Here is a 13,743-nt window from a genome sequence, read left to right on the forward strand (position 1 = left end):
ATGATAAAAATGAAACTTTCATATATTTTAGATTCATTGCACACCAACTGAAATATTTCAGCTCTTTTATTGTTTTAATACTGATCATTTTGGCATACAGCTCATGAAAACCCAAAATTCCTATCTCAAAAAATGAGCATATCATGAAAAGTTTCTCTAAACGAGCTATTAACCTAATTATCTGAATCAACTAATGATCTCTAAACACCTGCAAAAGATTCCTGAGGCTTTTAAAAACTCCCAGCCTGGTTCATTACTCAAAATCGCAATCATGGGTAAGACTGCCGACCTGACCCTGTCCAGAAGGCCATCATTGACACCCTCGAGCGAGAGGGTAAGACAAAGAAAGAAATTTCTGAACAAATGGGCTGTTCCTAGAGTGCTGTATCAAGGCACCTCAGTGGGAAGACTGTGGGAAGGAAAAAGTTTGGCAAAAAACGCTGCACAACGAGAAGAGGTGACCAGACCCTGAGGAATATTGTGGAGAAGGACCGATTCCAGACCTTGGGGGACCTGCGGAAGCAGTGGACTAAGTCTGGAGTAGAAACATCCAGAGCCACCGTGCACAGGCGTGTGCAGGAAATGGCCTACAGGTGCCGCATGCCCCAGGTCAAGCCACTTTTGGGCTACAGAGAAGCGGCACTGGACTGTTGCTCAGTGGTCCAACGTACTTTTTCCGGATGAAAGCAAATTGTGGATGTCAATCGGAAATCAAGGTGCCAGAGTCTGGAGGAAGACTGGTGAGAAGAAAATGCCAAAATGTCTGAAGTCCAGTGTCAAGTACCCACAGTCAGTGATGGTCTGGGGTGCCATGTCAGCTGCTGGTGTTGGTCCACTGTGTTTTATCAAGGGCAGGGTCAATGCAGCTAGCTATCAGGAGATTTTGGAGCACTTCATGCTTCCATCTGCTGAAAAGCTTTATGGAGATGAAGATTTAATTTTTCAGCACGACCTGGCACCTGCTCACAGTGCCAAAACAGGGTTTTCATGAGCTGTATGCCAAAATCATCAGTATTAAAACAATAAAAGACCTGAAATATTTCAGTTGGTGCAATGAATCTAAAATATATGAATATATATATATATATATATATATATATATATATATATATATAAATTGTTACTATTATTGCATGATTTATTACATGACCCTCCAGAAATCTTAGATTTGGTGCTCAAGAAACATTTCAGCACAGTTGAAAAAGATTGTGTTGTGTAATAACATTTTATTTATTTAAATGACTTTAAAGCATTTATTTGAAACAGAAATATTTTGTATTGTTCTCAATTACTTTACTGTTATTAAACAATTGAATTCATCTTTGCTGAATATTTCCCCAAACTAAATCGTACTACTCTCAAATCACATCTGTTCAAGTTTAAATTCACTGCTCATTCACTGCTGTTTCTCTTTATCTCAAAAGTGTATGCCAATAAAAATTATCTTCACTTTTTCAAATTGTACATTTTAGTTGTTTTTTAATATACAACATATGGTGTTTCTTGTACAAATTAAATGTGATAATAAGAATCAATAAAAAAATGTATGCATTGTGAACAAGTTTATATCTTTCTTTTTTTTAAATAATTTAAATGATCTGGATTCCATCAGGTGTCAGGCTGGTTGGAGGTTCTCGCTGCTTCTTCTGATTCTTTTAACCGCTTAAACTCTAGGACCATTTTTTGGGATTTCCTTCTGGATTTGACCTACCCAAATTGAAAAGCTTCCCATACACACATCAAGTGGTTTAAGTTCAAAATTTTAGTGTCATTTTACAGGAAACCCTTTGGAGTTACATAGAACACTGCTAAAAGTCATAAACATGTGTGAGGATGTCATAAGTAACCCCTAATTTCTGTATAGGCCCTGTGTTTGTTTGGTTATATTACTTGTATAAATGTTAATGTTTGTTTAAATATGTTTGTTTAAATATGATTTGTGGTTGTTTTTCTGGTCTAAAGGTGCACATTAGATTAGAGAAAGAACACCAAGAGTTTTGTTTTATTTCCTTTATTTAGAATTTATAGCATTATAATTTACCTGTGGTCTCTGGGTTCATGGCTGCAGCATGGTTCCGGGGGTGGGGTTTAAGAGAGAGCACGGCCTTCCTGTTCCTCATTTTATGCCTTTCTAAGGGATTCTGGGTAGTGTAGGCATAGCCTATTTTCCCAGTAGGATAAGGGGGGTCATTGTTTCATTGGTTTATTTGTTTATTTGGTTAAATGTACTGTAGTGTTTATTCTTTGTATTTTGTTTCTTGTAATATTTATGTAAATGTAACATGATGTTTATTTTCAAATATTATGGTTTGTTTATGTAATTATGTGTTTATGTATATACCCTGTCTATTCCCCTATTGTGAAATGGTTGAATCCCAGAGTATAATAGGAGTCATCTTGTCTGTTTGAGTGAGTTTTGTAGTGATGGCGAAGTGAAGCTTTCTGAACCAGTGAAGCTTTCAGCACAGTTGTATCAGAAAAAGGTTCATTACTCGAAGCTTTTCAAGTCAGAGCTCAACAAGGACCTCTGCTGGTGAAAGTGAGGGAAAGCGCTGTGTCGCTAAATGTTTTGCAACCGACGCATTATCTAGAAGCAAAAAGTGAATTAATGGATTGATTAATAAATTAATCAATATATTATATATGACATTATATGACACAATCTGTTCCATTGCATACTCCTAGTAACTTAAACCAATAAAGATATGATTTTGTATTGTGAATGTGAACATTTTTCCTGTTTGTAAACAAATAAAACTCACGAATAAAGGAAGTATGCTAAATAAATGCATGCACACAAGGAAAAACACACACACTTTCACATGATTATAGAAGGATAAGCCTATACTTGTCTCTAATGTATGAAGTCATAGGCTAGTGCGGATTAAATAAATAAATAGATAAATATATGCGGCAGAACAAAAGCCAAATAAATGATCAACTTTATTGGGCGAAATCAAATGAAAGTGTTCCCACATTTCAGAACGCCCTCTCTTTGCAACAGGGTCCATAACAAACTCGCGCAATACAAAAAACCCGCTCAATGCAACGCAATACACCTCACAGGCACGCCCTGTGTCGCGCATTTTTAAACCTTTCTGAATCAGTCACGTGGGTGTTTGTGAAACGAAGCTTCGGACGTCATTGGTCACGTGGTTTTGATAGAACGAATCAAGCATCGATACAAAGCTTCACAGAAAATAGTTTCATTTTTTTGACACATGCTTCGGAGCTTTGGTGTCACTGTTAACATCACTAGAGTTTTGGTGAGGGACCTCCATGAGGAAGGTCACCTTTAATGTCTCTGTTTTATGTTATTGGGTTTTCCTATGGCAAGTTTGAAGTCAATAAAGCTTCTAATTGACGGCAATCAGTGTCTCCTGCCTTTGCTCTGGTCATGTCCCGACAACATGTAAGTATATGTTGTCTAAGCTGTAATCCCCCCCCCCCAAAATAAATAAATAAATAAATAAATAAAGTAGGCACGTTTTGATTGTTTTTTCATAAATTCATTTTCGAAAGCTATAACTCAGGCCTTGTGTGCTCTAGGGCCCTGCAGACATTTTGGGCTATTTCCAATAAATTCCAGAAAATAGTGTTTGTTGTTATTGTAAAATGTGTGTTATTTTGGCAAGGTTGCCTGCTAAAATTCGCACTCATGGGTATATCACATAATAGTCGCTTCAACCCGCGGACATAGACAACAACCAGCGGGAAAAAACGCGGACTTGGCAACACAGTGCAGTTGAGTTCTGTTGACATTTGACAACTAACGTAATGCGTTGCTTCGTTGCTCTGATTGGTTGTAGGTCTATCCAATAGAGGTCTTTCCTGGTTCGGTTGAAACACGCCCCATAATCACAGCCCAATGGAGCAGTTTCAGACTCATATTCTGACTAGAATTGTGTATGACCATGTCAGGCTAAATTTCAATCCCTCCTCCCGTACTCTGTAGAGTGTTGGGGATATTAACACTATCATGGGAACAATTGTGCGAGGCCATTTGTGTACCAGTGCATCTATCCCCAGGGGCATTCTGGTCTTTCAGGGAAAAAATCAGAGGACACTGACCATTGTTGTGAGAACCAAACCGATCCGTGGCTCTGCCGTATATGCTCCAAATCTGTACGTCTTCTTCCATGTTTAATTTCCACTACCCGTCTAGATGATTGCTCCTTGACAGCAGATCTGTGCGTCTCTCAGGGATTAAAAAGCATTGCTCCATAAAATCTGTTTGCATGCAAGGGAAGTGATCTGAGATCCCCCCTTCAATTTACGTAAGCCAAAACTGTATTGTTGTCGGTTCACGAGGACATGATGCTGTTATGTCGGAGTAGTTCAGTTAGTTATTTACCATGAAGCACACACACACGGCTGAACGGATAAACACTTTACTCGTCGTGCGCCACTCACTCTACAACGCATGCGCACACTTAGACCAAAAGCACCCCCTAAAACCTAGTGGTCGAACACAACACATCCCCCCCCCCCCTTAAGAACTAATTAAACTGTGTTCTATCAAGCCTTTGCTAGAGAAAAAGGACCAAACACTTAAGCATTGAAGTCAGTGATAAAATCCTTTAGGTATGCGGGAAGAGCCCTTGCTCGAATTGGCTGGCTCTCGGTTACTGCACCTCCTGGCCCTCCTGATTCTCATCAAGCAGTGACTGGAAAGGTTGAGGCCCCATAGCTGGTGGAGATTGTTGTGGGATTACCCTGACATGGGAACCTTGCTGCACCCGGCCTGTCCATGGTTGTACTGGCCCCGGTTCAAAAGCCATGCTGTGTGTTGGTCCCTTGCCTGTGAGCATATCTTTGAGTTGAAAGGGGTTGGCACTTTCCACAGTCTGCTTGTATGCCAGTGAGAACCATCACTCAACAAGAAAGTGGCAGGCCCTAACTGACGATCCACCTGTAGAGGTTTAGACCAAAACGATCCCATTTTGTTGCAGCGGTGGGGTCTCTGGACCCGAACCCAGTCCATAACTGTTATCTTACTGGGTTTAGCCTTATGTCTTCTGTTAAAGTTGGCCTTCGTTCGCCTCTGGTTTGAAGCTACGGCAGCTTTGGCTGCCGCCCTGGTGCCACCTGCTGCTACGGCCACCAATGCTTGTGGTCGGAGTCAGTCCAATGGCAATTCCATCTCTCGGCCAAGCATGAGCAGAGCAGGGGAAGCCTGAGTGGTGGTGTGCTGGCTAGCTCTGTAATGCATCAGTGTCAAGTTGAGTGCTGTCTGGAATGTATACCCCTGGGCCTGGTGTGCACGAATGCCATTCTTAAGGCTTTGATTGAATCTTTCGACCCCACCATTAGCCTGAGGGTGGTAGAGTGCGGCACGGCAATGTTTAATTCCTTTACTGCACAGGAAGGTGGAGAAATCTGCAGAGGTAAACTGCAGCCCATTGTCCGTAGTGATGGCAAGGGGCATGCCCCAGCGAGCAAATAGACTCTCCAGTATCTGAGTGGTGGTCTGTGTTGTCACTGTCCTGGCTGGTATTACCTCAGGCCATTTAGAATAGAGGTCATACACAACCACCAGAAAGCACTGATGGTGGGGGATGCCATGGCCATGAATTTCCCCACAAATGTCCAGTTGAAGGTGCTCCCAAGGATGAGATGGCCACGGAACAGGCTGCAAAGGGGGTGAGACCGGTTGTCCAGTCTTTTACACTAAGTAGACACGTTTCACAGTCTCTGACAAGTCCTTCAATGTCGAGATCAATGCCTGGCCACCAGACCAGGTCCCGTCATCTTTGCTTGAGCTTTACAATACCCAAATGCCCCCATGCACCATTGATAAGATGCGTGCACGCAGGCTGCCCGGCACAACTGTACACAGGCCTCTAGAGACACAAACATCGCCCCAACAAGACAGTTCATTTCGTACCTTATTAGCAAAAGTTTTTAGATCCTTGGGCACCCGTGCTGGCCATCCCGATCGTATAAATGTACGCAGTGTTGACAGTGTGGGGTCACACTCGGACTCCCTCTGCAGCTGCTCCAGGGAAACTGATTCCTGCAGAGGTGTGTGAAGCATCTGAATGAGGTCTGGCTCCATGTCATCATTGCCTGGTGAGGCTGCTGATGTGTGTGCATCAGTTGATCGAGATAAGAGGTCAGCGACCACATTGTCCTTCCCTGGCGTGAACTTGAGTTGGTATTCATATTGTCTTAGACACTCACCCCATCTGTGCAAACGCAGGGGTTTATGGCCCGAGCCAGAGGCTGACAGAAGAGTGGTCAGAGCCTGATGGTCTGTGCGGAGAGGGTGAAATGCCGACCATAGAGGAAGAGATGCCATCTTTCAGTTGCCCAGACACACGCAAGGGCCTCGCGTTCACCTACAGAGTAGTGCTGTTCTGTGGGGGTCAAAGCTCTGGAGGTAAATGCTACAGGTCTCTCCACTCCCTCCTGCATCTGCGACAGCACTGCTCCCAGTGCCTGTGTGGAGGCATCACAGGTGACGATAGGCTGACTGTCGGGATCAAAGTGAGCTAGGACGGGAGGTGTGGTAAAGCTGGGACTTCAGTGTTCGAGCGGCCTCGGAGCACGCACTTGTCCATTTCCATGGCTCTTCTCTCTATAGTAACTGGCGAAGGGGCGCTGTGGTTTGGGAGTACTGAGACAGGAAATGAAGGTAATAGGCCGTCATGCCCAGAAATGAGGCCACCTGGGAGGTGGAGGTGGGCTCTGGGATTCTGTGCATCGCCTCAATATTTGACCGAAGAGGGGCAATGCCCCTAGACGTGAGACGATACCCCACAAAGTCTATGGCTGAGGTTGCAAAAGTCCATTTCTCTCCATTCACCATAAGGTTATGTGCCATGAGAGCACTGGCCACCCTGCTGAGACGGTCGTTATGGGTCTGGACATCTGGCGCATGGACTACTATATTATCCAAGAATACTGCAACTCCGGGAATTCCAGCCAAAATGGTGGTCATTACCTTTTGAAAGCAACTGGGGGCGGAGCTTAGGCCAAACGCCATACGAGTATATCTAAATACCCCAGCGTGTGTGACAAATGCTGTGAGGTCTCTGACAGAAGGGTGAAGCGGCACCTGCAGATAACCTTGGCGAAGGTCCAGTTTTGAGAAAACCGTCGAACCATAGAAGTAAGCGGTCAGTTCCTCAGCTGTTGGTAAGGGGTACTTGTCTGGGATAACCGCCTTATTTACAGAGCGCAGGTCAACACAAACTCTTATTCCTCCCGATTTCTTTTTTGCGATGACCAAATGAGAAATCCTAGGTGATGCACTGACTGGCTCAATAATTCCCATGTCCAGTATTATTTGGAGCTCCGTAGTAACTTCCACCCGCAGAGCTAGGGGAATTCTGCGCAGGGGCTGAATGACTGGCGGCACACCAGGGTCAACTAAAGGCCTATGGGTGAATGTTTTAAGGCAGCCCAGTCCGTAGAACAGTGATGGCCATCTCTGTTGCCAGGTGGAGGTAACATGGTGGATATCAGAGCCCTTTTCATCTCGAAGTGTGAATCCCAAGCTTGTAAATAGATCAAGTCCCAGAAGGTTGGCTCCCAGCTCAGTAATGTGGAAAGGAAATGATGGCAGATGTTTAGAGTCGTAACGTACTGAGATCCAGAGAACGCCAAGCATCACAATCTTGTGGCTGTCGTAACCACAGAGGGAGGTGCAGGGCTTCTGTAATGGCAGATGTGAGAAAAACTTGCAATACGTACTGGCATTAAGCAACGATGCCGCTGCTCCCGCATCCATCAGGAGTGGAAGGCTCACCTCCTCCAGCAGCACAGCACATGTCCTAAAAGCTGCCTGGCCAGCTGATACATGTCTAATCTCAGTGTAGTCATTACGGACAGGTGAGGGTCTCCTTTGTGCTGCTTGTGTAGCGGGAGCCGACCGGCAAACTTTAGCTAAGTGAATTTTTTTTAAACACTTCCTGCATGTCTGTCCATGTGCAGGGCAATTTTGGGCTCTTGAATTGTGTGAATTGGAGCCACAGTTGCCACAAAAGCTCAAACTGCGTTGGTGTCTCTGCAACTGTGCAAACTGCACAGGAAAACCTGCATTGTCATCTTCAGTCTTTTCTGTGGGTAAATGGCTGTGGCCTAAATGGCAGGAAGATCGGAGCTGTTGCGTGGGAATGTCCACAGGGGGGCGCGCGTCAGCGAGCACTGTGGAGCATTCAAAGGGCAGCCTCCACTTGAAGTGCAATTACAACAGCTTGGTTTAATGTCAATTCGTCAGGTTCTAACAACAGTTTTTCCCGAGTCTTGTCACATAGTATCCCTTCAATAAACTGATAACAAACAATCTGATCTTGAAGTGTTCCATAATTGCATGAGCGAGCCATGTCGCGCAGATTAGTCACGTAATCTTGCACGGACTCACCCAGTCGCTGAAGACGCTTGCGTAGTTTATATCGGCGGAGTATGACTTGCTGTTGGCCCGTGAAGTGGTCTACGAGAAGAGCGACCACTTCCTCATACGTCTCAGCATTCCCGAGAGCACGATATATTCTCTGTCCCTCAGCCCCGAGGCAGTGATGAAGCAAAGCGATTTTCCTCTGATCAAATATATCATCATAGTTCATGGCCTCGAGATACACTGTGAAGCCATCAATTTGCCCATGGAATAGGCGGTACACCAGGCACGGGAGAAAAGGGGACGGCGGTGGTAAACTAAACTCGCCGATGTTATGTCGGAGTAGTTCAGTTAGTTATTTACCATGAAGCACACACACACGGCTGAACGGATAAACACTTTACTCATCGTGTGCCACTCAATCTACAACGCATGCGCACACTTAGACCAAAAACACCCCCTAAAACCTAGTGGTTGAACACAAAAGATGCCCTTCAGAAAAGGGAGAGCGCGTCAGAAACACACACTGCATGAAAAGTGGGATTTTCGTCCCCGTAAACGGCCGGAAATCTCCCTGATTTTCGACAATTAACGTCAGTTTACAGCCTGTGAACGTCGCGTTCGTCTGTGCCACATATTGACGGAAACGAACCATGACGTATGTGGAGCTTGCGGCGGCATACTGGCGCCGGCGCTAATGGCTCTAATTAGCATATGAATAGCAGCTCTGGGCGGCGCCTTGCCGGAATGGCTTGAATTTCCTCACTCAGTATTGGTTGAAACTACTACATTGAAACAAGAAATATCACTCGTGATTGGTTGGCAGATCTGTTACTATTGGTCAACCTGGGTAATAAATTAATAAATTTAAACCCCCAAATTATAATAATTTTACACACATATATAAAATTATGATTTGCATATTTTTTAATTGTATATATTCATATTCATGTGATATGCTATTATGTTTTATATTCATGTCATTGTTATCCTATGGACTACGCTATTATAACCATCAAGGACATTCATTTATTGAGGAAAGGAAAATATGCCAGGGACGTGCAGTTTATTCAAAGAAAGAGCTTTATTAGAACAAACACAAACACACAACCAAATGCAAAACGTTTGAGATCTGCCCACACAACAATAGGAAGCTCACGAGAAGCCCAAAATCCTACAGCACCATGAAGTCTCTGTTTTCCGCTTCAGAGCTGTAGGTAACTAGCGCCATTCTGTCTGTTTTAAGACCCCATTTTTCAGACGTCTGTCGTGCGTTGCCCTGTTCTTTGGAATCGCCTCTAATCTCGACTGCAGCGTGGCACAGAGCTCGGCGAGCTCCTGGCTGGTCAAACAGTCCATCCAGACACCGCGCGAACGATGCCGTCTTCCTCATCAGACATCAGGTCTATGGTAGCGCACTTCCAAAGGCCCACCTCATCCTCAGCTAACACACTCTTTCTTGCTTGTAGCAGCTGTAAAAACAAACAATAAAGACAATCAGTATTGCGCGATGTACTGCGTAAAATGCACCTGAAAAATAGTCACACTGACCAAAAACGGATCTAATCTAATAAATCTTACCCTCTTTCTTCTCAATCGACTCCGAGCTGAACTTTTCACAGCTTCTGCGTGCGATGCAAGAACTGGATGTTTGTAACGTTACCTCCTGCGTACTGTCTCTATGTCTTACATGCAGCTGGAAAACAATTAAATGAGTGTTATGACGAAGTTGTGAAGACGGCGTACTGCTTCCTGTAAAATGACCAGAAAAAGAAAACACTTTTATAAAACAAGGCTAATTTCAGCTTGTGCTACTTAAAAAGCTTTACTTTGGGTTACTTTAGCTTAGATAACAGTCTTACCGCAATCTTAGGACTGGTCTTCTCTTAGGCACTCGTCTTCTCTTCTTAAAGTTAGTATCTTCCACACAGTTTTTCGACTCCAAAGCAAGCAACCTATCGTCTATGGACAGCAACCTGGAGATTACTAAAGTTAACTGCTCGTTAAAATCGGCAGCAAACTGAGCAAGCTGACGAGATAGCCCACTGATTGCATTCAGCTGTTTCTTCCCGCCGGTGTTACGGATCAACTGGGGATCATGTTATCTGGGGACGGGCGCGTGCACGCAGCTAGTTTTACCTGGATTTACAGCAGATGTTAGACGAGGACAGATTCGTCACAGCGGATTTTCCACTGAACAGATTTAAAACGCTTTCCACATTATTAGTAAATGTTTGCATAATATCAGGCTCTGTGTTTTCCTCTGTCGCTGCTTTGCTGTATGTTTCAAACGCAGTTTAAGGGAATTTTTTATGTGGTTTCATTTCACAACACAGACCACGCCCACATTTTGTTAGATTCTTTTCGATGAAAGTCGTATCCAATGACAATTACATTCAATAAATTACATTGTGTCGTATTAGTATCGGAATTTTCATTTTATTTTTAATAACTATTGTTTTTGTAATTTGCTTAGGGTATTTTTTAAATTATATATATATATATATATATATATATATATATATATATATATATATATATATATATATATATATATATCCTAACTAAAATAACTCATAGCCTGTCATATTACCTTTCTCATATTAGCCTATTATATTCTATTATAATCTATGATATTGCCCACCCCTTGCCCACCTGCACATCCCAGCTGATATACAAGATTTGGGGGGTCATTCTGCATTTGAAAGTTTGAAATGGTTTTAAATCTTCTAAATAAAGTAAAATGATTCAAAATCAAGTAATTTATATGCCAAAGTCAACTTTAAACATATACAATGTAATTTCCAAACAGCAAAATTGTGGCCAGTGAAAATGCTGAGTGACTAGTAACTTTGGAAAACCACTAGCCACGGTGGCCGGTGAGCAAGTTAATGTCAACCCCTGTATGTATATATGTGTATATATATATATATATATATATATATATATATATATATATATATATATATATATATATATATATATATATATATACACACACACACACACACACACACACACACACACACACACACACACACATATATATATATATATATATATATATACACACACACATATATATATATATATATATATATATATATATATATATATGTAGTGCCGTTAAAATTAATTTGTGTTTTAACACATTAATTTTGACAGGCAATGATATATGATATATAAAGTTTGCTGATGTATGACGCCGCTTATTAGCAGGAGACCGCAATGATTGGTAAAAGTTGCGGTGATTGGTCAAAATTGCGAGTCGCACTGAATTCACGGGGACTGATTGCAAATGACACACAATAAATAATCTAGAATACTTTCATCAAATATATAAATTCAAGCTTAAGTTTAAGATTTTACAATTAGGCTATACTGAGCCTGATCTATCTAAGAGATTTTCTTAGAAGGAAGTTAATACCTTTTAAATGTCACATGGGTTAAAACTCCTGCTACCCTGATTTGCATTTGTATAGCTCACAGCATGTTCATTTACATGTTAAAGCCTCCCCTGGAGTTAAGGGAAGGGGGGTCTTAGGGGGGACAACTGCCAAGCAAGGCCCACGTCAATTTCTGACAATTCACGGCAGTTTTCGGTGTCGCCTGCAAACTGCCGTGTACAGTCGTAAACCTGATCTTCCACGACAATCTACAGTGCCGCTTACTGACGAAAATCCCACTTTTCATGCAGTGACAGCTAGCATTTTCAGATAGTTTATGTGAAGACTGGTCAGGTGATGGCCCCATCTTTCATTCACTATCCCGCCCAACTAGACAATGGCACATCCGTTGTTATGACTTTTCTGGCTCGGACCATGCCCATGGGTACCCCTTGAACCAGAAAGTCTCCACTGTTGCAGTGCCAAGACTGCCTTTGACGTCACTCTCACTCTCGTCCGGGAGTGCCGTATCGGGTCCAGCCTCAGAGAAGCTACCTAGCGTTGAGACTCTCTCAACAGTTTGCCTAAAGGATGACTGTCAGGGCTGAGGCCATCAGTCCCAATAGCCTGAGGCATGTACGGAAAGAGACACATTTACCCTTCTGAAATTCGACCAGGCATTAAGTTAATTTTCCCACCCTGTCTTCCAGTGACAGCAGCAGATATGTTATTGACTGCATGGGAATTAAAACACTTTCCTGTTTAATTTTAAGCCCAGTTTCTGTCTGTTCCAGAAGCTTATCTGTGTGTTCTCTCGCTTCTTGTTCTGAATAATCTGTTTCTAGACAGTCGCCTATGTAAGTTGTAAGTAGCGAGACAAATACCCTTTTCCCTGAGTGAAGTCAGAACTGCTTCTGTACTTAACAAATACTTTTGGACTGAGAGATGAGGCGAATGGGAGAACCAGATTGTCGGCTTGGTGTGTCCTGGGCTCAAAAGAGAGAAAAGAGACACATAAACTGTATATAAACTCACAAAACAACACACTGGTTTATTATATTATTGTAAGTATGATAAATGCCGTTCTCTCTCCCTTTCTTTTGCCCTCTCTTAGATGTAATGAATGTGAGGTTGGTTGGTGGTAACAGTCCTTGTGCTGGTAGAGTGGAGGTTCTTTATAGAGGTCAGTGGGGAACAGTGTGTGGTGAAGGCTGGGATATGACTGAAGCTGCAGTGGTGTGTAGAGAGCTGAACTGTGGAGAACCTGCAGGATGAGAATTACATTGGACTGTTATGTTCTGGTAATGGAGCAGTAGTTACAATTTTTAATAAACCTTTTTATTTCATGTTTCATACCGTTTAAGTAAACTCTCTGTTCTTTGTCCAGGTTACACTGATCTTAGACAGCGCTTTACATAGAAGGGGGAATCTCCTTAACCACCACCGATGTGCAGCACCCACCTGGATGATGCGACGGCAGCCATATTGCGCCAGAACGCTCACCACACACCAGCTTATGGTGGGGAGGAGACTGAGTGATGAAGACAATCAGGATAGGGGGAAGATTAGAAGGCCATGATGGACAGAGGCCAATGGGCAAATTTGGCCAGGATGCCAGGGTTACACCCCTACTCTTTATCGAAGGACAGCCTGGGATTTTTAACGACCACAGAGAGTCGGGACCTTGGTTTAACGTCTCATCTGAAAGACGGCCAATACTTCAACATCAATACTTCAGTCAGTGGGGCACAGTGTGTAATACATGTTGGGATATGAGAGCTGACAGTGTCCTCTGTAGACAGCTGGATTGTGGGATTGCTATGTCTGTTGTGGGATCAGACTGGTTTGGAGAGGGAAGTGGTGAAATCTGGGCTGATGTGTTTGATTGTCACAGGAATGAAACAAAACTCTCTGAATGTTCCATCTCTTCATGGTGAGGGGATTTTATTGAAACCTATTTTTATTCCTCTCTTAATACTATTTACCTTTCAATATCTTAATTAAATGACACATCTT

The 13,743-nt window shown here is 42.9% G+C and overlaps 1 protein-coding gene across 1 annotated transcript in view; it reads left to right on the forward strand.

Moving 5' to 3' along the window:
- The window catches only part of LOC137049120 (uncharacterized), a 134,132-nt gene that overhangs the window by 81,431 nt on the left and 38,958 nt on the right, over positions 1-13,743 (forward strand). The window contains 2 exon segments of the mRNA XM_067427504.1: positions 6,203-6,489; positions 13,567-13,660. Coding sequence (XP_067283605.1) covers positions 6,203-6,489; positions 13,567-13,660 — 381 coding nt within the window.

This window comes from Pseudorasbora parva, chromosome 20 (genome assembly GCF_024679245.1).
Source record: "Pseudorasbora parva isolate DD20220531a chromosome 20, ASM2467924v1, whole genome shotgun sequence".
NCBI lineage: Eukaryota > Metazoa > Chordata > Actinopteri > Cypriniformes > Gobionidae > Pseudorasbora > Pseudorasbora parva.